Source organism: Cuculus canorus, chromosome 2 (genome assembly GCF_017976375.1).
Source record: "Cuculus canorus isolate bCucCan1 chromosome 2, bCucCan1.pri, whole genome shotgun sequence".
Taxonomy (NCBI): domain Eukaryota; kingdom Metazoa; phylum Chordata; class Aves; order Cuculiformes; family Cuculidae; genus Cuculus; species Cuculus canorus.
Genome location: NC_071402.1, coordinates 101,646,620 through 101,674,105, shown reverse-complemented (window position 1 = coordinate 101,674,105; position 27,486 = coordinate 101,646,620). Strand labels below are relative to the sequence as shown.

General features: G+C 39.4%; 2 protein-coding genes across 2 annotated transcripts in view; both read left to right on the top strand.

Annotated features, from left to right (window-relative positions):
- Positions 1-10,497, top strand: part of ADCY1 (adenylate cyclase 1) — a 157,685-nt gene extending 147,188 nt beyond the window's left edge. The window contains 1 exon segment of the mRNA XM_009568494.2: positions 165-10,497. Within this exon segment, the coding sequence (XP_009566789.2) occupies positions 165-503 (339 nt within the window). The 3' untranslated portion in view covers positions 504-10,497.
- An 8,998-nt stretch (positions 10,498-19,495) lies between these two features.
- CCDC201 (coiled-coil domain containing 201) lies at positions 19,496-27,237 on the top strand. Its single transcript, XM_054060166.1, has 3 exons — positions 19,496-19,568; positions 25,081-25,643; positions 26,568-27,237. Exons 2-3 carry the CDS (start codon positions 25,101-25,103, stop codon positions 26,652-26,654), a joined length of 630 nt encoding a protein of 209 aa, XP_053916141.1. The 5' UTR covers positions 19,496-19,568; positions 25,081-25,100; the 3' UTR covers positions 26,655-27,237.
- The last annotated feature ends 249 nt before the right edge of the window (positions 27,238-27,486 follow it).

Genomic DNA, 27,486 nt, shown 5'->3' with positions numbered 1-27,486 from the left:
TGTATGAAAATGAGCCCAAGAGCCTGAGAGCAGTAGTAGGTGCTACTTCATTTTGTTTATGTGTATTTCATGACAGAAAGGTAAAATGAGGAGAAGCTGCAGTTCTAGGATTAACTTTATAAGAACAGAAAAAATAATAGCTCTTTTTTTTTTTCTGTCTTCAGGTGACAGAAGAAGTTCAGCGGATATTAAAAAGGTGCAGTTATGAATTCGTGTGCAGGGGTAAAGTCAGTGTAAAGGGAAAAGGTGAAATGTTGACTTATTTCCTGGAAGGAAAGGCTGATGGAAATAATTCACAAACACGGTCTTTAAACTTAGAGCGGAAAATGTACCCTTACGGGAGAGCAAACATTCAAACAAAACTGGGCACCAGCTGTCCATCGGTGTCCTCAGTTGCTAGCTTTACTGTAAAAGCTGGGCATGGAGCGGGCCAATCATCTGCCACTCACACAAATCAAACACTGCATTACCTTCCTTCTGTGCCAGCTGTGAAAGAGACATAGAATAAAGGAGGTTTGGTTGTGCCATTTGCAGTGAACTCAGAAAGCAATGGCTGCCTGAAGTTTTACCAACAGATCACAGGTCATGGCATTAACCAAGGACCACTACAACCCAACCAAAGAGAACTTGGGGACTGTGTAACGAACTCTTGGGATGGAACATATAAGGGCTAGAAATTCTGCTGGGAAAAGTCAAAACCTGATTTTCTGGAAAAGAGGAATATTTTCTTGGCATTTTTAAAGGGTAAATGAAAAAATGAGATAAACGTGCAAGCGATTATGTATGTGTATGTGTATATATATATGTTTTAATCTATATATGCACATATACAAATAGTCCTATGTAGACTTAATAGAGATTTATAGAGATAAACATTAGAAAATGTATTTATTTACACATCCACCTGCAATGACATTGCAAAGAGATTTCTCCTTCTGTCTTAGCCAACATTGTTGCTTCTGGGATTAGCAAACCTGCATTTGACTGTGGATTGTGGGGCAGCTGGAGACTCTCCAGGGCTACAGAAAGAGTTAGAGAAACTGTGCTTCCAGTGCGTGAGTTAAAACAAGGAGAACATTGTTCATTGTGCGGTGAATGGCAGATTAATGAAGGCTGGGTTTAGCTAATTGCTAAACCCTAGGTATATATTTTAAATTGTCCTTGCATGCTCCAAAAACTTAAAAAGAAAAAAAAAATCCAATTCAAAGAATAACACTTGGATGTAAAGTGGATGAACCACAGAGCTTAAAGGTTTGGCAAAAATGAGATGTATTTTTTAAATTAGAAAAAGAAACAAAGAGTGATGGAGCTTAGGAGTTGCTGCCTCTTCACAAGTCATTTGACTCAGCAAAACAGAGGAGCACCCTGCAAGCACAGCAACATGCTTATGCAATATAGAAACATTCCTTTATGTACACTGCTGATTTTATTGAAGAGCTGAAAGATGGTATTATTTCAGGTCCTGTGGCTCAGTTCCAGCATTTAGCTTTACCTTCCTAAACTGCTTAAAGAATGGTCCTGTAATGGTGACAAACATGCCGTTGCTAGCTTTGTGGCATTTGTATGTTTGCCAACGTAGTCTTACATCTTAATTGATTTTTAAATTTATGCCACAGTTTTATTATATCTTGATTCTATCCAGGCTTACTCTTCAAAGCTGTACAATTATAGAAAGCTATAATTCTGAGGAACAAGCACAGTCAAACTTTGTCCAAATGAGGAGCACACTGGTAAACATGCCAGGAGAGTGAGGCCTGTTCTTAATCTGCATAAAAGGGAACATATTTTGACTGGTTTTTTTTTCCTTTAATGCAGCCCACATCCTATTGTTCATGGTTTCATCTTGAAACACTGATCTGGATGTGAAGTGTGGAGTGCAGTTCTGTAGTTATGGTGGGGGCAGCTGGAGGTCATCCTTCCGAGTGACATGCGCTCCATGAACAGGTGACATGCTGTCCTCATGGGAATGCACAAGCTAACCAGCCTCACTGCTTTCCAAAAGAGAAACAAATCCTGATGTTGTCTAAAAACATGCAAACCTTCCTTTTAACTGAAAAAAACCAAACCAACCCCAAAAATTACCCAAACCCAAAAGACCCACTCAAGACTGCAGAAGTTGTCCAGATAGTACAGTAGAAAATTTGCATGCACTAGGTGTCACATTTCCCTTTTGTGGGCCTATTTTACTACTGATTTCAGTGGAAAGAAGATTCTGAGTAATTCTCCTGCAATCAGCATTTTCTTTGGAGGAGTCTCTATTTGTGTTAGAAGTATATGGAGAAATACTCAGTCAACAGACTCAAACAATTAAAGAAATGTGGCAGGAGTTTCTATTCTTCGTGTAGCCGTATAAGGCTGCTGTGGGACTCTAGTGGTTTTCAGCAGGGCTTTTAATTAATTTGTATGTACCCTGTCAACTAGGTACTTCATCACAAAGCTAGCAAAATTACCATTGTGATTGAAGTAATTATAAAAACCTGAGAATTGCTTCCTAACTGTACTAGGTGTATGCACTCAGGCTGATCTGTGCAGTCACTACAATTCTTTATTTCCTTAAATGCTATCCAGTTCATCACAGATATTCTTCTAGAATAATGTAATTAATAATTTATTTAATTAATAATTTAATTAAATTGAACAAGTGATGAATCATCACAAACGTAAGTTAAATATCTAACCAAAATTAAAAGCATTATGTGCAATAGCATTAATCACGATTTTTGAATCAGTGAATTTGGTATAAATTCACTGATAATAATAAAAAAAATATTTTTACAGGTACTGTTTTTAAATGCATGTTCAGATCCCAGCAGTAGGTCTGGTAGTACGTGAACACATAGACCAAAACCAGCTATTGACTCACCCCTAAAGTTACAATGAAATTATTCCCTTGTTACTTCTTTAATAGCTTCAAGATACAGGCATATTGCCATTGTTTCTTTTGTCGCTCAGTAGATAGTGAGCAGAAATGAATTGTTCCCTGTGCTAGTATTTTCAAGACTGTTCACATTCCCAGCATAGCCCTGGAGTAATGTCAGTGGAAGATCAAGTAGCGAGGTAAATTTAGATTATTCACTTCAATATTTTAAAAGATTAGCAGGTGCTGGTTGAATTACTCCAAAGGTTTCCTAAGCCTGATCCTCTTCACTAACAGTGAAATAAGGCATATGACTTTTGTAAGAATGTTTTCCATGTTGAATGGAAGAGACTAGACAGGCGCTGTGTATCATCAGCTTCTTATTCAGCCCTTTTGCAGGAGGTCTGTGCCTCTGGAGCAGGTTGAGTGGACCAGGTTGACTTGTTGGTGCTGCAATCAGACAGTTTCCAGGCTTTGTCTGAGTCCTTTTTAACATTTTTCATATTTTTGTTTTAGTTCTTGTTCCTGGTTTTACAATAGGGAAATTATATTTTTCTATGTAGCCCTGGACTGCGCAGTTCAGGATTGTGAAGAAAGTTCAGACGAGGCACAAATTAGTAAAAAGCCCTGTGAAGATGGTAGTGTTCAGTGGTCATTCCAACAAGGAAAACTAAATACCCATTGAAACTGTGTTATAATGAAGCTGTGCTCTTGTCTTTCTGCTTTCCCTCCCTACTCATATAATTTTTCCCTATTTTCCTTTTCTGTGGACACTTCAGCTCTCACGTGATGCCCTTAACTGACAAATTTAACATGCCTGCTCTTCTGCATTCTTAGATATATTCAGTAAGTTTTAGACATGGAAAGAGGTAGCAGTAATGCTTCCGAGAACCCCACAAATGCACATTTTCTGCCAAATTAGAAAAGCTTGTAATCATATTTTTACTTGCAATTGGGTGAAGATAGTATTTGTCCCACCAATATCCCTGAAAATCATGAGAAGGATTTATTGGATTGCTATGGGATTTGGGTTGTGTCCACCTTAATGCATGCAATTGTATTTCCTGTCTTGCATTTATTAATTTTCTGGTCAAGCTCTGTAAAATTTGCCTGGTTGACCTTCCTGTAGCCCGAGCAATGAGCCAATTCTGCTCCACAGTACTCATAATTCCATCACATTTAAGTAAGGATAGTCACTTGTATTGTGGGCAGAACAGCTTCCTGCACTTCTGTTGACTGTTTTGTGCAGCTGTAACAGAATGGAGCCCTACCACAGAGGGATGCCATTTTGGCATGTTGATGTCTGTCTATAGCAAGCACAATATTTCACATCAATTTGCACGTTTTCTCTTTCAGATAATAGTAATAATCGAAGTCTTTCATTCTCTATGTAAGGTGATAAGTATCAGAGCTCTTGAGACTTCGTTGTCTTGGAGATAATTTCAAATTGTTTCTGTGCTAACTTTATCTTTTAATTATTTTTAAATTATTATTCTCTGCTGAGATTACAAACTAGCATTCAGTTGAATTACTGGCTAGATATTTCCAAATCTTTTCCATTTGCATTGACTAGAAAGGTACTTTACCCAGCCTGAAAATACATTGTTTTTTGTAGCTGCTTTCTGCTGTGGCAAGTCGTACTGCTTTGTGTTCACTTAAAACACATGCAAATTCTCCCTAGCTTTCTCTAGGGGAGTCTGAGAGCCAAAAGCTTCAGCTCATTAGGGCTGAATCTGCATTCCTTGTGTTACCCACAAGGCAGAAATCTCCAGGAGTTTAGCATGCTTATGAATGTCAGGACTTGAGCTTCTGTAGGCCAAGTTCTGATTTGGGTTACAGCGATGTCTTGCGTCAGCACTGAACTGAAAATTTCAGTAACACTGTAACCAAGAGTAGGTCATGCGCCTAAATCTCTTTCACGCTGTTGTCTGTAATTTATCTGTAAGGCAATAGAAAGTAATTCAGAGTCACTGTTTTAAGGGAAACAATATATGACCTGTGCCATTTCAGTGCTTTGAGGAGTCTGAACACATTAGTAAGTAGTGTGAATCATTTTCATGTGTTGAATTCCTGCTTGTAGCAGACACAAATCATTTTCTTTACATCAGCAAGTCCAGATTCTGTATGTATTATGACGAGACAGGAAGACTATTTAGCCATAATGTTCTTTCGAGTTAGAGTTTTGTATTACAGTGAAAACCAACATTTTTTAATTTGTGATAAACCTGTATTATAATGCCTTATTTATTTTTAATCTTGTACAGTGTTACAAAACAACAGAAAACATTGGCCTTTCATGTATTATTCACTTTAAAAGATGTATTGTATTATGAAATTTTGTAAATAGTTTTAGCTCAGACAGGTAATTGCATGTACACTTGTATAAAAAGAGGTAAAAAGGCACACTTTTAATAAATGTTAACAATTTTTGTAAGAGACATTTTACATGTGCATGGAGATTATAAATCCTTTGGAAATGGACGTCCTTTTGCTTATCCTTGCAATCTATTGCATGCCACTCATGCCTGACTTCAGTAAAAAAAAAGAAAATGGTAAGTTTTCCTAAATGTTTTTGATATATCACTTCTGGCACAGAATTAAATCCACTAGTTGCATGTGCGTTCAGCAAAGCAAAATCAAAATGCAAACAGCAAATAAAGAAGAAAAATAATTTAATGATCGTGATCTGCCAACCTCAGTGTTGCAAGATCCATGATACAGTGTATGAAAAGTATTATAAACATCTGTCTTCATAAGATACTTTCTGGTCTATGCCGTCTTCATAAGGTACCTTCTGGTCATTAGGAGCAATAAACTCTACTTACTGTAATATAAAAAGCAAAGAGATATTCTAGTTCATAACGGTATAATATCTGACATTCAATGGGTATTCTCTGACACCACATTTGATGTAGTATTGTCAAGAAGGAACAAGTGTCAAATCCATCATTGCTGTATGCAGGTGCAACACTATGGAAGGTAAAGAAGTTTAATTTGGCCCATTGATGTTACCCAGAGTATATTTCTAATTCAGTAATAAGTTATTGTATGTGAAAAGTACACAGTGCGAATAGTTTGTTTTCCTAGATACATACATATATATATGTATGTATATATATAAAAATTAGTTTTGTTGCCTTATTTTTTTATCTTGTCTGAGTAATTTTCCAAACTTTCTATTGATAAGCAGAAAGTATTTAACGAAGATATTAGGAGAAGGTTCAGTGGGTTGTCTGGCTTTGGGCCATCTGGGTTCTGTGCAGATATTAGTCCTGCTCCTACTAAACCGATGCTTACAAGGATTCCTCCTCCCTTAAGCATCATAGCCTAGCCCCCAACTTGAGGGGTTGGGCCCCACGTCAGTTAGTGACACAGGAATAAGAAAATGCTATCTAATCCTTTAGCTCGTTTCTCCCATATTACAGCTGAACAAAACTTTAAAATCTGGAGGGTTGTTGCATGTTTCAGTTTTACCGTTGTCATATCTGTGTCACCAGGGACTGGGACTGCTTCTCAAATTACTTACATAATAGCTATTTGATAAATTAGGAGTATTGTAAGAGCATACCACTGACAGTGACTGCAGAGAGAAAGGATGTGGACTGTGAATACTTTCTACTGTGGATTAATAAAGAGTTCTTGTATTTTACAGATTTGAGCTAGTTTTATAATAGGCCTTAGAAATCCATTAATTTGTTCTTTCAATCAGTTGACTGTGGGATTAACCAAGCAGTACAACTTCTGCAAGTGCTTCTGTCATCATAAATTAGAATATAGATTCATGCAACTTATCCCAGTTGCCTACATACATGAACCACTACCTTGTACTGAATGATTGGCTTCTTACAGCACTTAAGGATTTCTAACAGTCATAAACTAACTCATCTCCAATTCAGTGGGTTTTACATCCCAGTGTGGCATAATTGTCGTGACTAATGATAATCTGTACTCTCCTTCTCTACCCCAACCCTGTTTATGACTGGCTTTTTCCAGGACTCTGTATAAGCTTTTTTTAGCTCTTCATTCCTTCTAATCCCATCTCTCTGTGTTTTCAGACCAAGTCTAAATCATTAATAAATATATAAACATAAATAAATGTGAGAAAAGTACACATAAAGGAGGGCTGCCTGTTGCTTTTTAATTACTCTTTGTAATGTCACATTTCTTGTGTTGCCTGGTGAGACTTATAATCTGCAAGGACAAAAAAAAGGAAAAGGAGTAAAAAAGAAAGCACAAAGTTAGCAGGAGTACAAAATAACAATAAGAAAAGAAGCCTGTGAGATAGCAGTTGCTGAAAGAAATCGGTGAAAAGCCAGTACTCCTTCTGAAGTCAGTGGTAAAGCTGCCAGTGACATGGAGCAGGTCTTAAGAATCTGAGCTGGCAGAGTATTCAACCAGGTTCTGAGTGCAACAAAAACAAGTCTGCTCAGCCATAACCATTTTTTAGTTTTCATTTTCAAGATTCTTTGAGATCTCTTGCTGAACTGCTTTCAGAATTTCAGAAGGAACTTATTTTCTGATCATGAGGAAGGACCGTGACATTTGAATTAGAATTGGTTAATATACATAGCCTCTGTGCTGAAAGGACTTGGTTTTGCTTGTGCCTTACTGCATGCTGGAGGATCTGCTTTATATTAGGATCCCCGTTTTATGCCTTCTGTGGCATCAAGCGTGTCACACCTGCATAAAACTGAAGGAACAAACAGTGTTGCATCACTGTGAAGCTTTTTTAACTGCTTCCTTTCCTGCTTTGGTTTACTACCAGCACAGATACGTCAGTGCAAGGAGTACTCCAAGAGCTTATCAAGGGAGGCCATACACAGGTATTTGTGGGTCCAAGCTAAATAAGAAACACACGGTGAACTGAGTTCTGCAGAAAATCTGTCCAGGTAGTTTGGAGCTCCTTTGAAAGAGCTGGCTGCCCTCCTCCTCAGGACAGGTTTATAACACATTGATTAAAAACATCCAGAATGCTTACCTAAGAAGCTAAGGTGTGTTTTAATTACTGCAGTTATGCACACTAACGTGTCTTATTTTCAAGTGCCTAACCTGCTGCTTTGATCTTAGACCTGGCAACAGTGGCAACAGTTATGAAAAATTTGACCTGGCACATCGAAGTTATTTAGGTGATTTCTTATGTTTTTTACTCCTTAGGGCAAAGCTTGTCTGTTCAAATGTCACATTTCAAATGCCATTCAACTGATATATCAAGAATTTTCAATGAACTATAGATGAAAATGAATTACCTGTGCCATCACAAAACTACTTCGCGATAATCACATTTTTAAATTGTTTGAGTAGAAATCCTTCTTTACTTAGAATTACTGTTTCTTTACGGTAAGATTACTAGGGTTCAATGAAGAAAAAAAAGAAGTAAAGTGATTGTGCAACTTGTTCCCATTTACAATTGTCTGCACAAAGTTGAACTTAGACAAAGCAAATGATGAGTTTCTTTTCTGCATTCAAGCAGCTGGCTTTTGCACAGAGGTGGCTTTGGAAGATGTTAAAGAATACAGTAAGAATGAAAGTTATCCTTTCAGAGTTAGTGGTCTGAAACCCAGATTGCAAGAGCACTTACGTTTCTAGCATAATTTAACCGAATACAGAGAATTCTAGAGCAGTGATATTAATTTTCGAGAAATTCTGACTGAGTTTAAAGCTGTCTTCTTGGAGTTTCTTTTCCATAATATGCTTGTATGTAGCTTTGCCTGTGTGCAAATCATCAGTTTGTACACAGAGTGTGCATAATGGTGCAAAACAGTAGTAATTCACACATTTTGCAGTTTTGAGTCAGTCTAGCCAAATTTTACTTATCTCTTAAAATCTCTGCCACTAAAATTTTTGCTGCAATTCACATCTGTCTAGATTTTATCCTGCTGATTAGTCCTTGTTCTCTCACATAGTTAATTTTTGCCTTTCTGGTATGTTTTAATAGGTTCTCCTTGGAAATGAGATGTTAAGTATTTTTCTGATCTGTTAATTGAAAAGATTTTAAAGTGCATGCAAATCCTTCTTTTTACAATGTAAAGCTCAGCATCCTAAGATAGGACACAGAAAACCACATGGTGCATGTGTTCTATGACCAAAATTGGTCTGCCTACACATTATTGCACAGTGTTGATTGTAGGTTTACCCATAATTTTAAGCATCCTAGAAATATTCAAATGTAATAAACGCCATAGCACTAGGAGGAAAAGGAGATAGGCATTCCTGCCTGTCTCTTAACATGACATGAGTCCTCTTTGGATGTAAAAATGTGACCTGCCGCTCCTAAACACTGCTTCTTAAGAAATTGGTGCCCCTCTTGCCTTTAACTTGCCTTCAGTTGTTCAGTGCCATCACATTTTTGTTGCAGGCAGTTACTGTCCAGTCAGGGCTGCTTACCATCTCCCTCTGAAGGTCCTCCATCACATGGCTGTCAAACTTCTTCAAAAAGAAAATATGTTTTCAAAACACTTTTTTTTTCATATAGTAAGTGTTTAGGGCAAAAGAAATAGCTTTGACATAATCTGTTACGAAGCAGCACATGCAACAACAAACCTGAATGCATGAATAAATGTACCCTGGGGTGCAAGTGCAGGCACTAGCAGCTGGCAGCAAGCTGAGCAGCAAGGCTTAACCCTGCCAGCTGCAGGCAAAGCAGCATCTCTGCTTGTGTCCCCAGAGACACAAGATAAGCAAGAGTTAGGTAGCCTAATTCATGTTCCATAGCAGTTTACTAAACACATGCAAAACCATTTCAAGGGTGGTCATGTAATCTGGATGACACGCTTTATTAAAAAATAAGAGCAAGGAAAGATGCAATATTGGGCTTTAAAAGGCTGGTTGATATGAAGTATTCAGTGAAAAGACTGTGCAAGAGGAATCTTACCTTAAGAGCTACTTAACCTGCAGATGTTTGCAGCAAATTCTGCCTAGATTCCAAATTAACCTGAATGTTTTGCTTAAACTTTGAAAAAAAATATACATGCATCAAGCAGAGATCGTTACTCCATTCCTCAAAAGGAAAAACACATGTATTCTTCTATTTAGTTTTCATACATGTTTTCAGAAGATCTTTTAGTGATCTTTACATCCCAGTGAATGGAAATATTAACTTTAATGATTGTTGAATTGATCAGGCCTTATTCTAAGGTCTGTTCCTCCCTCAGTGATGTCAAATGGAGTATTGCCAGTGACTTCAAAGGGACCAGGAGGAGGTACTACAATAGAAACATCTACATAGGTAAAAAAAAATAATAGCCCTAACTTTAAGGAATTAGCTAGTAAGTCAAGATGTCATTTTTCCAACTATTACAGCCCACTGAACCTATAAATAATTTTTGTATCTATATAGCTATACACTATATAGATATGGATGTATATACATAGTCCAATACAATAACTTAACACTGGGTAACTTCTAATGATAGATTTGCATTAATAATACGGGTCTATTTTTATGTAAATACAATATTGTAGAGTATCTTCCAGTCTTTTTCAGGATTGTTAAATTGAAAAGAGCAATTGAATATTTGTCCTATTTTTATGTTAAAAAGTGAATGGACTGAAATGTTAAATGTGAATGTAAATTTCTTATTGCAACTTTTATACTAAGTGTTTGCACTATTATAATTTCTGGAATCTAATTAAAAATAAAGGAAAAATTGCTTGAATAAATAGCTGTTTGGGTTTGTTGTTTTGTCTTTGTTTTTTTTCTTAATCAACTTGCATTCATTATTCTATACCAACCTGCCTTTTAAAGAGTCTAACCACATATTCTCAGTTTTCAGGCTACAAAGACCCATCTAGAAATCCTGCAATTTTACTTCTTCTACAATTGTGTTGAACTAAAGAATCTTATGGGAACAATTCAGCTCCCTTGTGAGTCTTGTTGACTTTCTCCAATGACCACAGAGACAGCCTGCTTGGGCCAAGTGCTCCATCCATTGTGCAAGCAGAGGAAAGTAGACGTGCAAATACTCTGGCAACATGCTGGCAACATAGACCAGGAGATGGGGAGGGGAAGATCATCTCTCCCTTTTCACAAGCCACAGAGAATTGGCTAGCTTGGGCCAAGCGTAAACCACATAGGCAGTTTATATTGGGCAAGATACAGAACTGAACTAAGTGCAAAATTTCACACATTAACTTAAAATTTATTTGAAAACTGATAAAGTTGTATTAGGTAATATCTCAAGAGACTCTATTAGCTTGGAAACAATACCAAAGTAATTCAGTTGTACCACTTCTAAATCACAGCAGACTCCCATCTGGCCAGCTTAGAACTAAAGCAGAGGTACTCAGGTCCTTCACCCCTGTCCATGAAGATATGCCCTGAGATAACTTGGAAATGCAGAGGACCTTATGAGGGAGAACAGGCTGGGCTCAGATGCAGGAACTTTTATTCCAAATGCTAGAATAAGATTCCCCCGCTGTTTCTCTTGCAGGGTAGAGAGCACAGTGTGAGTTGTACAGAATTACTGAGATGAGAGTGAGTGTGATAGAAATGTTCTTGGTTTGCCCTTACACTAGTGAGAAGTGTTTGAGGCCTTGTGTAGCCATTTTTTGTTTTCTTCTTCCCCTCTAAAAGATAGCTTGCCAGATCTTCATAAATGTCAATCAGAATAGCTCTGCTAAAGTTGAAAGGACATAAATAAACTGTAAATCTGGCCTTCATCTCTCATTGGACCTGTTCTGTCACATTGGTATTTTAATACTTTCTCTTAATACTAAAATGTGCAAGCCTCCCTGTGGTTTTTTGGGAATTTTATGTATATAAATACACACAGAGCTAAATATACTTGTATATAAAATATGTAAATACACACACATATTGTAACTAGATAGTGTACCTCCTGGATAAATGACCCAGGTCAGGTACTTTGAAATATTTTTCTGCCATGCCCCATGACACAGCTGAATCACTTCAGAAACATAATCATGCAGTATGAGAATTTGTTTTGCTTAACAAATGAGGTGGTGTCAGCAGTGGATTGCTTACATCCTCTAGCAACATTTTTGGACAAGAATACCAGTTCCAGTCCTAGGTGGTTTATGGTATGGAAATGCAGCCCCTGAATGAGAAATTCCAGAGAGGCTTATTTCTATAGCATAAATCACTCAGGACTGGAACTGGTATTCTTGTTGAAAATTGTTACCACAGGATAGTGTCAGTTTGACATAGAGGGAAGGGGAGAATGGAAGATGAGAACATTGTGTATATGGTCCAGGCATTATTGGTGTATTGCCATCGTATCTATCTCTAAGTCTTCCAGTCTTGCAGCCATTCTTTAGGGCAGTAGGTCACCTGATGCACTGTTCACTGTTCCCGTTGGCAGAACATGATATTCAGTGGAAGGAAGCAATTACACAGGTACCAGTCATGGACCTTAATCTCATTTGGGCCATTCTGAAGGAAAAAAAAAAAAAAAAAAAAAAAAAAAAAGCCATAGATGGAAAGTGAGCCCTGTAGTGGAAATTGTCTCTGACAACTCTAACTCTCATCAACCTGAACTACAGAAAGAGCATTTGAGGATGGAGATCTTGAGGTATAGCCAGGCTGCTTAGGAGTCCTGCTCCTAAACATCCAGTCCTGTGCAGATTATTTCTGCTATCAATTGCAGCAGTAATTTGGGTAGATTTTCAGGCTCAAAACTTAGACAATAGAAACCAGCTTTTAAAGTTAAATGAATATGAGCCTCCCAAGCTGTTTCTCTATTTCTAACCAGATATTGGTCTGCTATCATTAGTTTTAACCATAGCAAGCAATGAATAATTGCAAGGACCTAGCGATGAAGAAGTAATCATGATTATAATGAATGTTCACCTTTCCATTTACTAGGCATAGTCTGAAGATGTCAACGAGAGCTTTCATAAACACAGTGTAACAGATCAATTACTACACCATCACAGACAAAGCAGATGAGCTTCCTATCACAAATACTCTGCTTCACTAAGTCAGTGGTACACAGATGATTTCATTAGCATTTGCTCATCTCAGACCACCTGGGGATTCATCTGTGCAATTCTAACACAAAAACAAAAAGACATTGATATTCATCTGGCTTGAATTCTGCACAGGGCTAGACTCAATCTGGCCACGCTACTGCACTGCACAAACACAGCATTTTTTGTTTATTATTAGATATAATAAAGTAAAGCAAATACATCATTTTCTGGTTGCTGAGAGATTTAAAGGTAGACATTTGTTTGGCATTGGCCAAACTGTGATCATACCGTTGCCAAAGGTCATGAAAGCACCACTGATTGTTTTCCCCAAAACTCTATAGTTACTCTGTATGTTTATTGAACTTTGGCAATAATACTATGTGCTGCTCAGCAGCACTGCCAACATAATTAGAAAGGAGCAGTCATATCAGAAAACACACAGCAAGTTAGTGAGGAAAGGTCCCAGTTGAATATTAACTCAAATTGATTTCTGGGGTGAGGAAACACGTAGAAAGTGTATAGGACACCGTCTAGTGAATAAACAACATGCAGATGGAACACCCTGTGGCACGGTAGTAAGACTGAAGTGGATAAGCATATAATGAGGAGGAGTCATTGACGTAATTACAAAGGCAGGCAGTGGCACATTGATTTTATCAAGGTCAGTGACCTCTACTGCTATTGAAGTGCACCTAGTTTCTTACTACTGAGGTAACTAGACTTTTTGAAGTCAAATATTAATCTGCCAGATCTTTGGATAAAAAAGATGCTTTCTGCATTTAGATATTCCCCACAATGTTTTCAGAGTGGCTGCTTGTGTATGACAACCTTGTTTAACCAAGAGAGGCAATAATTTTTATTTAATGCCTTAATCGACAGCAGCATCTTCAGATATGTACAGCCTAATCCTCTTCTCCCATAGACACCAAGCACTGCATCTAAGAGCAGAGTTAGTCCATGCTGAGGGAGGATGTGGCACTGAACTTATCTGTAAGGTATAAAGGTGTGTTCCTTTAAGGCTTTTGTTTACTCAGTTTGAATGCTAAAATAAAGCAGAAAAAAAAAAAAATTGGCTGTTAGAATACTACTTTCAGTTCCCTGCACTTGTGGACCTAGGTGAAAATTTTATAACATTAACTTCTAAATTAAAAACATTCAAGAACATTTGCAGTGTTTCTGAGACAAAGAGCCAAGTTTCATTATTCCTCACTCTCACTGAAATGAATCGTATGGTAGGTGGTTTAGACATTTAAATAAGGTTTTGGCTTTTTGAGCAGCTGTGAAATGTGTTAGCATATCAGTTTTGTGGGTTTGAGTGAGCAAAATCAGATTTGTTGTCCAGTTGGACAGATCCAGTCATAGCAGAGGTACACTACCCCAAATCTGTAGCAATGCATAATCTGAAGCACACATTGTGACTCAGCATAATGCTAGTACAGTCATTCCTTTCCTCATAGCTTTTCCCAAACCATCTGACCAGGATTCCCTAAAGCCTTCCTCTCAGGCTTATGAGATGCTTCTATGACAGGAGCTGGAGTGGAAATTATACCACACTTAAGTCTGTTCCAAGAAACTGTAGGCAAAGACCTAGACCTTGCCTCTGGCCATTAAAAAAAGGTCATTGCCACACGGAAAAATTGGGATATTTCAACAGTCACAAAGGTACCACCACAAATAATGCCATATTTTTCTTCAGTGATCATAAAATCACGACTGAGCATGATTCTACCAACTATGAGGAAAGTCTTCCATAAGGCAAAAAATTTCAGTTTTCAGGAAAGCATTTTCATAAACAAACGTAAGTGTTTTTCAGGCACTGAAAATCTTATTTAGCAGACCACAAAGGATTTGTATAGTCCTTCGTTTCCAAAGACTTCCACAGAGATTTTGTTGGTGAAAGAGCTGGAAAGCATATCCTCTGAGAAGAAGCTAAAGACTTTGGGTTTGTCCAGTTTGGAGAAAAGAAGGCTCACTGTTCCTTACAGCTTCCTGAGTGGGGGGGGGAGGGAGATTCTCCCTGGGATCCAGGGCCAGGATGCATGGGAATAGCATAAAGTTGTGTCGGGGGAGGTTCAGACTTGACACTAGGAAGCATTTCTTTATCAAGAGGGTCATCAGACCCAGGGACAGGCTTTCCAGGGAAGTAGTCAATGCCTCAAGCCTTTCAGAGTGTAAGAGGACAACGCTCTGAATAACATGCTTAAACTTTTGATCAACCCTGAATTGGTCAGGCAGTTGGACTCAATGATCATTGTAGATGCCTTCCAACTCAAAAAGAAAAAAAATCCATTCCATTCATTCTATCCTATAGTGTCTTCAAAACACAGATATAAAATTACTGTCTCCCCCTATCATGAATCACAGCATTTTCAGTAATACCCAAGCATGTAATTCTTGTGAAAATAAGTGGAAATAAAGTGCTAAGGTGCTTCTACAAAGTCCCTCTGGGTTCCTCTGTGCAAATTTGTGTACTTAAAGAGACTAAGCCCACAGGCAGTGTTCAGCTGTTTCTGTTTCAATGGCTTTCCAGGGAGTCTAGAATCATAGGATCGTAGAATCATTAAGGATAGAAAAGACCTCTAAGATCAAGTTCACCACCAGACCAACACCACCATGACTCAAAGTGCCACATCTACATGATTTTTTTAACACTTCCAGGAATGGTGACTCCACCACTTCCCTGGGTAGCTTCTTCCAGTGCTTGATAATCCTTTCAGTGAAGAAATTTTCCCTAACATCCAGTCTAAACCGCCTCTAGCACAACTTGAGGCCATTTCCTCTCATCCAGATCACATGTTACTTTGGAGAAGAAACCAACACACATCTCTCTACAAACCTCCTTTCAGGTGATTTGAGAGAGCAATTAGGTCTCCCCTCAGACTCTGCTTCTCCAGACTAAACAATCCCAGTTCCTTCAGCCACTCCTCATAAGACTTGTGCTCCAGACCCTTCACCAGCTTTATTGCCCTTCTTTGCACACACTACAGCAACATTCTTATACTTATGGGCCCAAAACCGAACACCATATTTGAGGTGCAGTCTCACCAGTGCCAATTACAGGGGATCAATCACTTCCCCACACCTGATAGCCACTCCATTTCTGACACTAGCCAGGGTGCTACTGGCCTTCTTGACCACCCAGGCACACTGCTGGCTCATGTTCAGCTGGCTAACAACCAGCAGCACCCAGTCCTCTTCCATCAGGCAGCTTTCCAGCTATTCTTCCTCAAAGCGGTAGCATTGCATGGAGTTGTTGTGTTGCTTGTTAAACCTCATACAACTGGCCATGGCGCATCAATTTAGCCTGTCCACATCCCTCTGCAGAGCCTTCCTACCCTCAAGCAGATTGACACTCATGCCAACTTGGTGTTCTCTGCAAGTTTAACTCAGGGTGCACTTGATCCCCTTCTCCAGATCATTGATAAATGTATCCAGCAGAACTAGCCGCAACATTGAGCCCTAGGGAACACCATGTGTGACTGGCCATGAACCACAACTCTCTGGGACTGGCCATCCAGCCAGTTTTCACCCAGCAAAGAATACCTGCCCTACATGAGCAGTCAGTTTCTCCAAGAGAAAGCTGAGGGAAATGGTTTCAAAGGTTTTACTGAAGTCCAGGTAAATAACATCCACAGGATTTCCTTTATCCACTAGGCAAGCCACCTGGCCATAGATGTGGATCAGGTTGGTCAACTAGTACCTGCCTTTCAGAACCTATGTTGGCCGGACTTTATCCTCTGGTTGTCCTGCACATGTCTGATTAGCACATTCAAGGTGATCTGCTCCGTAATCTTCTTTGGCACCAAGGCCAGGCTGACAGGCCTGTAGTTCCCTGAATCCTCCTTCTGGACCTTCTTGTAGATTAGCACCACATTGGCAAGGCTCCAGTCATCTCAGACCTCCCCTGTTATCCAGGACTGCTGATAAATGATGGAGAATGTCTTGGCAAGCCCCTCCAACCACTCCCTCAGTACTCTTGGATGTATCCCATCCAGCCCCATACACTTGTGAGTATCCAGGTGGCATATCATGTCACTAACTGCTGGGGTTTATTCTGCTCTCCGTCCCTGTTTCCAGCTCAGAAAGCTGAGTACGCTGGAGACAACTGGTCTGACTATTAAAGACTGAGGCAAAGAAGGCATTAAATACCTCAGTTTTTTTCTCATGCTTGGTGGTAATGTTCCCCCCATAAAGGCTGGATACTCTCCTTGGGTCTCTTGTTTTTGTTAATATATTTGTAAAAACATTTTTTGTTATCTCTTACAACAGTGGCCAGAGTAAGTTCTAGCTGAAAGATGTATTGTGGATCCAGTAGATAATAGATGGCCCAAACATTCCTAATGCAAGGGGAAAAGAAGGAAAGCAGCTTTCCCTGAAACCAGCATAGATCAGTATGACTGAAATAAGCATCAGTACTAGAACCTGACAAATTAATCCTTCGTCTCCTTTTTCTCCTGAGTCTCTGCCAACAGAGACTGTTCTGCCAGGCTGGTCATCGTCCCCAGTGTGTCTTCTGTATCTTGTGGCACATGGGGATGGCCTTTAAGACTTCCTTCTTCAAGACCACCCAGGCTTCCTGCACTCCTTTGCTCTTCAGGAATGTTTCCCAAGGCACTTTCTCAACCAGACTCCCAACAGGCCAAAGTATGCCCTCTGGAATACTCTGCCCATGGCAGTTGCTTTGCTGACCTCCCTCTTTAATTCACCATGAATCTAGAACTCTATCAGTTACTAAGGCCAAGACGGCCTCTGACTACCACATCTCCCACCAATCCTTCTCTGTTTGTAAACAGCAGGTGAAGTGAGTCACCTCCTCTATTAGGCTCACTTACCAGGTGTGTCAGGAAATTGTCTTCCACATGTTCCAGGAGCCTCTTAGACTGTTTCCTCTCTGCTGTGCTGTATTTCCAGCAGATGTTCGTTAAGTAGAAGTCCCTCACGAGAACAAGGACTAGCAACTGTGAGAGTTCTGCCAGCCACTTGTAGAATGCTTCATCTACCTCTTTATCCTGGTTGTATGGTAACGGATTCCCAGCAGGGTATAGAACTTGTTGCTAGAGCAGGGAGAAGGCCTGATACCATTCTGTCCATGAAGGACTGCACCTAACTTCTAACTGCTTGGACACTTTTCTAAGATTTGTGACTTCACAAACTAGAATTACACATGCAATTCAATATAATATATTAGGGAAGCATATGAGTTAAGGGCTAGTTCAGCATCCAAGTTCTCTTCAATAAAACTGGCAATATCATCAGATATGAGAAATGAAGAAATTAATAGAGCAACACTTGAAGAAGTGTAGTCTCTCAGATTAGACCAGAACACCAAGGGAAAAACATGTCCCTTTATGTCCCTGCATGTATGTTATTTCTTCATAAATTGAAAAAATAATTCCAGTTTTGTTCTCTTCTAGATGAGGCCTCCTCAAAGTTTCATGTCTCTAAATCGAATTCACGCATTTGAACTAGAATGAGAGGCCTGAAATTTGAACAAAACACTATGCTGTTTTTATTTTCCCCACTTTTGTTGGTTTTGGAAGCAAAAATATTAAAAATTAATGCTTCCCACAAAGGAATGCAAAAAAAAATATATTTAAATCATTTACTATGTGGGTTTTGTATTCTTGGAACAAATTTTGAAAGGGAGATGAATTTATCTCCTAAAATGAGATCAACAAAAGAATCTTTCAAGCCATAAATATAAAGCAGTATGGGGTTTGATATAATATAGACAGAGCTGTATAATATTATTGTTAGAATTGTGTGCCATCAGCATCACACAGCAAAAGAGTGGAAGGTGTGTAAACATAGACAAAACAGCTGGAGATAAACAGACTTATGGAGTTATTGCTCTAAAATGTCAGGTAGACAGTGCTGAGGGGGAAGATGACCATGCCAAGGAAAGAAATTTCAGTGAAGGAATTGTTCATAATGAATAGGTGCGAGTGCAAGACACAGTATGTGTCATTTTTTGAAAGGTGCAAGAAGCCTTCAAGGTGCTACTCATGCCAGAGCTTGGGTTTTCCACATCCATGCTAGAGATGCACCAAGGCCAAGGTAATATCACTGCAGCTGGTCTGCTGAGTTCCACATGCTTGCATTAATTTTGGGCTCTTTTTTTGTCTTATCTCTGCATGGTTACGTCCTTCCTGTTCTCTGTAACATCCTTCTACCACTTCATAAAAAGCTAAATCTGTAGGACATGGCTAGCAGTCAGAAAAACTTCAAATCTCCTAATAAGTATCTTGAGAACGTTTGGCAAAAAGACCCAGAAGAAATAGCAAGTAATGGCTTTGCAGAAAAGTGGAAGTTATTTTTAAGAGGTTTGTAGGAAAAGGCCATGAAAGGCAGGCATAAAGATGATGCAGCTACAAACAGCACTGGTGGAGTGTGAGATGTCGTGAAAAGGATACACTAGAAAACAAGGGCAAGCATGGCAAGGAGAGCAAAGCACAAGCTGGAAGCCAAGGACAGGAGTTTTTGAAAGGGTCCAGTGAAAATATATCAATTTTGTTCAGACCCACCAAAATGCTTCTTATGGAGGTTCATGCTGCACAGCATTGTCCCACTCTGTCACTGGGAGAGGTGATATTGTGGCCCACTGACACAGCAGGACAGTACAAACATTGCAACATTATGTCAAGACATAGCTCTCCGCTCTGTGCTATATAAAGAACTGGCTTGCCAGGCTTTGCAAGGTACGCTATGGCCGACCTGGTGGGTTTACTCAGCAAGCCACAAGGCCACTACTTTGAAAACTAACTACTAATATCAAAATAAGGTAAGGGTTGGTCTACCCTCTTCCATGTTTATTAAGGACTGATTTTTTTTTTTTTTTTTTTTTTTTTTGGCCAGCCACGAATATCTCAAAATAGTTTTTGTTTAGTTTTCAAAATATTCCTGTAGGAACCTCCCCTGGGAATTTAGGAAATAAATAGCTTATCCTGGACAGACTATTTATTTCCAGGATGTTTACTCGTGCAATCCATGTGATTGTAAAGTGCCTCCATTTCTCAAGCTCTCTTTCAGTTCCTTAGGGGCACATAATTTAAACCTAGAAGCCTTCCCTATATACTGAAAAACTGTTATTCCTAAATATTGAACTGGTAGCTCCAATCCTCTATTTATAGTGCAATTAGTACTGTGGCAAGAGACAGTGGTTTATGATTAGGTTTGAAATGCTCAGACTTGCTGGAACCACAAGTTAAAATCCCAGTGAGATCAGCCCTTTGCCCCTCTGTCTGCGCTACACGCACTCTGCAACCTCAGGTCACCCACATAAAGCCCTGATCAGCCTGTCTGATCAACTTATGTTTTAAGGGTCCACAGGTCATGCTTTGTCAGAAAGGGCTACCCTAGTATTTCTGCACATGCTCCCTCACACCTGTGCTTGCTCTATGGTGTTGTGGTAGCAGCTGCTTACTGCCATCCACCACAGAGCTGACTTGCAATTCAGCTGGGCTGGTGCACTCCAGCTGCTTTTCTCTTGTAACAAAAATTATGATCCTCCATTTGAACCATCCCATTTCAAACCAGTGTAATTCTCATCTAAAAGCTGATATTTTGAAACCACTTACTTCAAGATAAAGTATTTCTATTTCCACAGTTGTTAGCTGCAAACACTGTGAAATTCAGGCTGCGGGAAAATCTTCTGTTTATTCTCATTACTTGTTTTCCTAAAAGAACTTCTTCATGACAGATTTAACATTTGTTTTCTCACTTATATTTTGGGCAAGAGAAGCAATGAAAAAATAAAAACTCACTGGGAGCAGATATACTCCATAAACATGCATATGTTGATCAACACACATCCACCTTGTGACAGACCCTCAATGTGCCTTAAGCAGACACGTGAAGCGAATTAACTGCTAGTTGTCTTTTTGTGATTGAAATAAGCAGCAAGCAGCAGAGATTAAATAGCAATAAACATAGCACATAGACAAGTCGGATAGCCCATTTTCCTATGATTAATTCATACTAGATTTCTATTTAGTAGTTTATTCAGTTATCAGCACAGCTGAAACTCCTAAAAAAGAAGCTAAATGTATGATTTAGGGAGTCTCTGTAGCAAAGGAGGTTGGGAGCCTAGCAGGACTATAAGAAGTGAAGTAGCAGCTGAAGCTAGGTTACTTGAGAAGTAGAGGAAAACATCAGAGAGGACTTGGTAGGTCTGGTAAGGCTGTTTTCTTTTGCTCGAGTTGCTTCAAGATGCATTCTTCATGGTAGACAGTGGCATTCCTAAATGGTTTATTTTTTTCTGTTGTCTTTAGACTTCTTCTATCCTTCATCTATAATGGATATTACATATGTTATATAGATATTATATGTTATTACAATGACTGAATACAAAGTGTGTTGCTTGTATGTATTTCTAAAGCATAGAAATATGTGAAAAAAAGTATTTCTCAGAAGATTTGGTTAAAAATGTTCTCTAAACCCAAAGTTTAAATAAATAATATATTTTAATTGACCATGTAAATTTTAACAAGTAAGGGGGAAAGCATTAAATTATATAGCTAGAATGGGCTTGATGTGGGGGTGGTAAACTTCTTATTCTTTCTCTAAGTTTAATCATGCAAGTTTACTGCTAGTAAATTTCTATCATAAAAAACTAAGGGAAGTCAATCTGCAGACAAAGTATTCTATAAGCAGCTGGGAGAAGTCTCACAATTGCTAGCCCTTGCCCAGGAGGAGATTCCAGCCCATCAGAGATATGCTAGAAATGCAATCCAGCAAAAAGGAAACAGTTTAGGAACTTCCTGGAGTGTGTGAAGATAACTTCCTAAAACAGCTGGTGAGTGACCCTACAAGGGAAGGTACCTCATCTGAGCTGCTGTTTACAAACAGAGAAGGACTGGTGGGACATGTGGTAGTCAGAGGCTGTCTTGGGCTTAGTGACATAGTGGAGTTCTAGATTATTGGTGAAGTAAGGAACAGAGTCAGCAAAACCACTGCCATGGACTTCTGGAGGGCAGACTATGGCCTGTTTGAGACTGGTCAACAAAGCTCCCCTTGGAGATAGTCCAGAAGGGCAAAGGCATCCAGGAAGACTGGACTTCTTTCAAGAAGGAAATCTTAAAGACACAGGAGCAGACTGTCCTTATGTGCCGAAAGGTCAGCCAGTGAGGAAGATGACCAGCTTGTCTGAACAGAGAGCTCTTGTTGGAATGCAGAAAAAAAATGAAAAGGCACTTGAAAGAAGGGGCAGGCAACTGAGGAGGACTACAAGGATGTTGTGAGGTTATACAGGGAGAAAACTAGAAAGGCCAAATCTGAACTAGTACTTAATCTGGTTACTGCCATAAAAGACAATAAAAGATGTTTCTGTAAATACCTTGTCAGCAAAAGGAGAGTTGAGGAGAATCTCCATTCTTTATTGAATGTGGAGGGGAAACTTGGTGATCAAGGATGAGGAAAAGGCTGAGATACTTAATGCTTTCTTCATGTCAGTGTTTTAACAGTAAACTCAGTTGTTCTCTGGGTAGCCAGTCCCTTGAGCTGCAAGACATGGATGGGGAGTGGAATGAATCTACTATAATTCAAGTGGGTACGATTAACAACCTGCTACACCGCTTAGTCATACAAATGTTTACAGAGCCAGAAAAGATTCAGCCAGGTGTTCTGAAGGAACTAGCAGAAGCACTTGCCAAGCCACTTACAATCATGTATCACCAGTCCTGGCTAACTGGGGTGCTCCCATCTACAAGTAGGGCTAGAAGGAGGATTCAGGGAACTATAGCCCTGTCAGCCTCACATCTATGCCAAGGAAATTTGTGGAGCAGGTCATCTTGAGTGCCATCATATGGCATGTACAATACCACCAAATTATCAGGGGCAAGCCAGCATGGGCTTATGTAAGGCAGGTCCTGCTTGACAAACTTGATCTACTTCTAAGACAAGGTGACCCCTAAAGTACATGAGGGAAAGCCTGTGAATGTTGTCTACCTATAATTTATTGAAGCCTTTAACACTGTTTCCCGTGGCACCATCCTGCAGAAACTGGCTGCTCATGGCTTGCATAGGTGTAGTCTTTGCTGGGTAAAAACTGGATGGATGGCCAGTCTTGGAGAGTTGTGGTGAATGTTCAATATCTGGAGAAGTGGATTGAGTTGGCCCTGACTAAGGTTGCAGAGAACACCAGGTTGGTATGAGTGTCAGTCTGCTTGAGGGTAGGAAGGCTCTACACAGGGATATTTACAGTTGAATTGATGGACCATGGCCAGTTGTATGAAGTTTAACAAAGCCAAGTGTCGGGACCTACGCTTGGCACACAACAACTGCAGTGGCTAAAAAGCTGTCTGATGGAAAAAGACTGGTTGGTAGCTGGCTGAACATGAGCCAGCAGTGTGCCCATGTGGCCAAGAAGGCCAGTAGCACCCTGGCTGGTATCAGAAATGGTGTGGCTGGCAAGAGTGGGGAAGCAATTGTCATCCCTGTAATTGGCACTGGTGAGACTGCACCTTGAATATGATGTTCGGTTTTGGGCCCGTCAGTACAAGAATGTTGCTGGAGTGTGTGCGAACAAGATCAACAAAGCTGGTGAAGGGTCTGGAGCACAAGTCTTATAAGGAGTGGCTGAAGGAACTGGGATTGTTTAGTCTGGAGAAGCAGAGTCTGAGGGGAGACCTAATTGCTCTCTCAAATCACCTGAAAGGAGGTTTGTAGCAAGATGTGTGTTGGCTTCTTCTCTCTAGTAACACATGATCTGGATGAGAGGAAATGGCCTCAAGTTGTGCTAGAGGAGGCTTGACTGGATGTTAGAAAATTTCTTCACTGAAAGGATTATCGAGTGCTGGAAGAGGCTGCCCAGGGAAGTGTGAAGTCACCATCCCTGGAGGTCTTCAAAAAGCTGTGTAGATGTGGTGGACTTGGCAGGTTTACAGTTCAACTTGATGATATTAGAGGTTTGCCAATCTGAATGAGTCTATGATTCTAAACAATTCCATGATTCTATGTCTGAACAGGAAAGGAAAAACATGGTATCTGTAGGCTGAGTGCTGCTTATAAAGTGTCACAAAAGATAGCATTGCTGAGGAGTGAGAGGAGAAATGGATATTCAAATAAAATGTGGCTTTCTTCCCCCACTCCACCTCAGCCTTTCTCTAAGAAGAGAGAGAGAGGAGGAAAAATGGCCCACAACACAAAACACCTGACTTACTGCATTGAAGAATAACTTTCTACCTCTTGCCCCCTGTTCTTCAGGAACACAGTGATGTGAAACTGCTGAATTCAGACCCTACACAAATACAAAACACTGACAAGGAATGGAGAACTGATGTGTTTCATTTCAGTAAATATATCTCCCTGTCTTCCTGTGTCCCTCTTCATTGCCTTGTTGCTATACCTCACCAACCCCCAGCCAAGCCTTTGATCTATGAGGCTCAGAATATGGGCACTTAAAACCTATTTTCCCCTTGATGAGCTTCATGCAATCTACCAGCATGAAATATCCAAACTGCCTCATGAAAGCAAAGAGCTCAACACTTACTAGAAGTACTTATCTGCTCATTTAATTAAGATATTTATCTTAAATCTTAAACTGGATATATTTGTCCTAGGCTTCTAAGGACAAATTAAGCTTAAGAAGTCAACTTCCTTTTAGTTGGAAGTTGGCAAATGGCTAGGGATAATGCTGCTAACAATCATCCATGCCATTGTTGTATATTCAGTTGAAAAGAGACTTGCACAGAACACAATTGTTTTAAGGTCATCTGAAGTAGTAAGCCAAATGTTAAATAGGAGGGAATGAGAGGTTTGTGAGCCCTCACTTAAGCAAATAAAGAGAAACAAAATGTCAAGTGGAGTAAGAGATGCTCACTTGAATCCAGAACTTCTCTGCACGTTTCTCTAGAGTGCTTGAGTTTTTGCTACCCTATGGTAATCATTGGCATGTAATAGTTTTAATCCACGTACCCAGTGTTAGAAGCAGTGACCCTAGGAGTATTTTATTTCTATACTCTGGAAGGTAAAGCACTGTCTTAATGACATTGCAGTTAATGAGATTTAAAAAAAAAAAAAAAAATTAAATCCAGCTTATGTGCACCTCCACATGCAGAAGGCTAGAACAGAAGCAAGTGTTGTATGCGTGACAAGCTCTCTTCTAACGTTCTATCTTCAACATGGCTCTTCCAAATCCTTGAATACTGATCTATACAAAGGATAAATTCCTTGTAAAAATAGAATTCATGCACAAAACCAGGAACACCTTGCGTTTGTTTTTGCAGCTGAATACCTTACATCGTTTTTCTCATTTTGTGAGTGATGACACAATTTTCTCTGCTTATTTCCTTAAGGTAGTAAACCTGACTTCAAGATGTTGGAAGAAGATTCTTTTCTGAATGTGAAAAGATCTCTGAAAAAGAGAAAGGTGAAACACAGCACTCCTGTGAACTCAATGCTTTCAAGAACAATACCATCTCTTACAGATCTATCAAACCAGTCAATCAAGGATCAAGATGCCAGTAAGAGAGTTTATAGATCTCCAGTGTCAAAGTCAAATCTAAGCAGATCATTTGCTCAAGTATCATTAGTAAGTGTTGAAGCATACTTCCCTCGTATGTCCCCAAGCATTTCAAGAGTATTTGACTCGCAAGAACTAAACAAAGAAACTAGCCAAGGCTCTCGGGCTGTATTTTCTAGAAGAAGGCTTTCCACAGTGCTGGCCTCTGATGAATCTAATGAAGAGACAAGTGACAAAGGTGTTCCAAATTTGGAAACTCAAGCTTCTACCAAAACATCTGAGGAGGCTGCAGTAACTCCCAAGAGTGGGCCTTCGTGGCTTTTTACTGGAATACCAGGAATAAAAGATCCCTTGATAGCAAAAACCTGGAAGAAGAAAACTGATAAAGCTCTTGTGGTAATTGCTTTCCCTTAGTTATGAAATAGCTAAGCTACACAACTTTCTACCAGTGCTGAATATATACAGTTCTTTCTAGTAATGTGGGAGTATTTTAGTTGTGGAAATGTTCTGTAACTTTACCAGTGTGAGCATATACTTCTAAATTAGGTAGTAACTGTCTAGACTCTGTGGTATCATTACTAATCACAGCCTAGATGTGAATATAGCCTTCCAAACCAGTACTTGCTTCAGTTTGTGAACTTGCATGCCTAGTGCAAAAGTACAGTTTAAGATACCTTTCTGCAGGAGGAATTTAAGAATGGGAATAAATCATTGATTTTAAATTATCAAGTTTCATTTGATGTTGGCAAGTTAAGTAAAACAGGACAAATAATCTACTGCTTTCCTAGTTTAACCCAAATTGTTGTGATTTATAAAAGAATGGCAGTGATGGCAAATGGCATCTTGTGTGTAGTCATTCAATTAGTGTATGGTTTCCTGGGGAAATCTTAGATTAATAAATCATATGCAGACCTCGCTCCTCTGCTCTGTAGAGAATGAGAACTCAATTTCCTAGATCTTTGATAACTGGCAAGGGGCCTTTGGAAACCTTATAGAAAGGATAGGGTGTCAGCGGAGTTAGATGATGAAGCCTGTCATGTCAGTTTGAAGCTATCAAATTCTGTTGTGGTTTGGATTCTCCACTCTGCCATGTTGTTAGTGTGTATGTTGGTAACTCGGAAAAATTTGCTCACTCTGAGAGGAAAGGCTTCTTAACTTAAAACAAATGGAAAACTTCAACCAAAATCCAGTTTGGTTCATAACACCTTTGTGTAAGTTGTGTTTCTGTGGTATTTTTTCTTGTTGCTTTTTTTTTTTTTTAAGCAGATGATATCTGAATGGATTAGGTTGACTAAATAAATATTTTCTTTTCTATAACAGAGAAAGAAAGAAAGAGAATGGGTGCTTCGTCAGCTTAAAAACATTGAGGAAGCAACGAAACATGAACTGACAATTGAAGAAGCCTGATTGACCCACCTATGGAATGAGTGCTATCACACTTCTTACGGGAATTGCTAGTCCACTAAAACATATCTACTATAGTGCCTGTTAGACTTCCTCTTGCCTTCCAAAATGTTCTTTCTTTGTTTCAATTATTGTATTCTTTTTTTTTTCTGCCTCCTAAATCTAGGAGACGTTGGGTATGGATTAAGAAGCGCCTTGGCATGAAAGCCAATGTTTAGTTATAATCATTGAAGGCCTAGAACAAAGAAGGGAGGGGAACTTTGTGTAACAATCCTTCTTCATCCTGCCACAGGTCTTCCAGACCACAGTTCCAATCTTCTAGGGTTGCCGATGCTCTATAAGTGACAAAGTCCTAGTGGCCACATATAGTGCAATCCTGGTTAGCCAAAGGAGAATCTCCTTGTCTAACAAGTAATCAAAACTAATGCAGTCAAGAGTGGTTTTGCTGCTAGCTGAGGAGATGAGGAAATAGTGAGAGGCACCAAGGAGGGAGCTCAGCCTCTAGAGATTACTAATTAATGATGGTTTGTTTTGAAGTTTTAGTTCAAAATTAGTTTGTCCTGGATAGTCAGTGTAACTTGGTGTTGCATTGGATGTCGTTATTCTCAGTTGTGTGCTTTGAGGTGGGTATTATGTTTTTTTTTATTGTTATTTTTGTTTTTCTCTGAAGCTGCTGCATGCGAGGGGACAGGGATGGGACAGGTGCTGAAGAATGGTGTCTGCCTGACAGCTGTATGGGCAAATGCCAATTTAGTTCATGGCAGCTCTTTCTGAAGCACCAGTCAAGAAGTAACGCAAAAAATAAAATGCTCATGTCAGTCCCTACTGCTGCCCA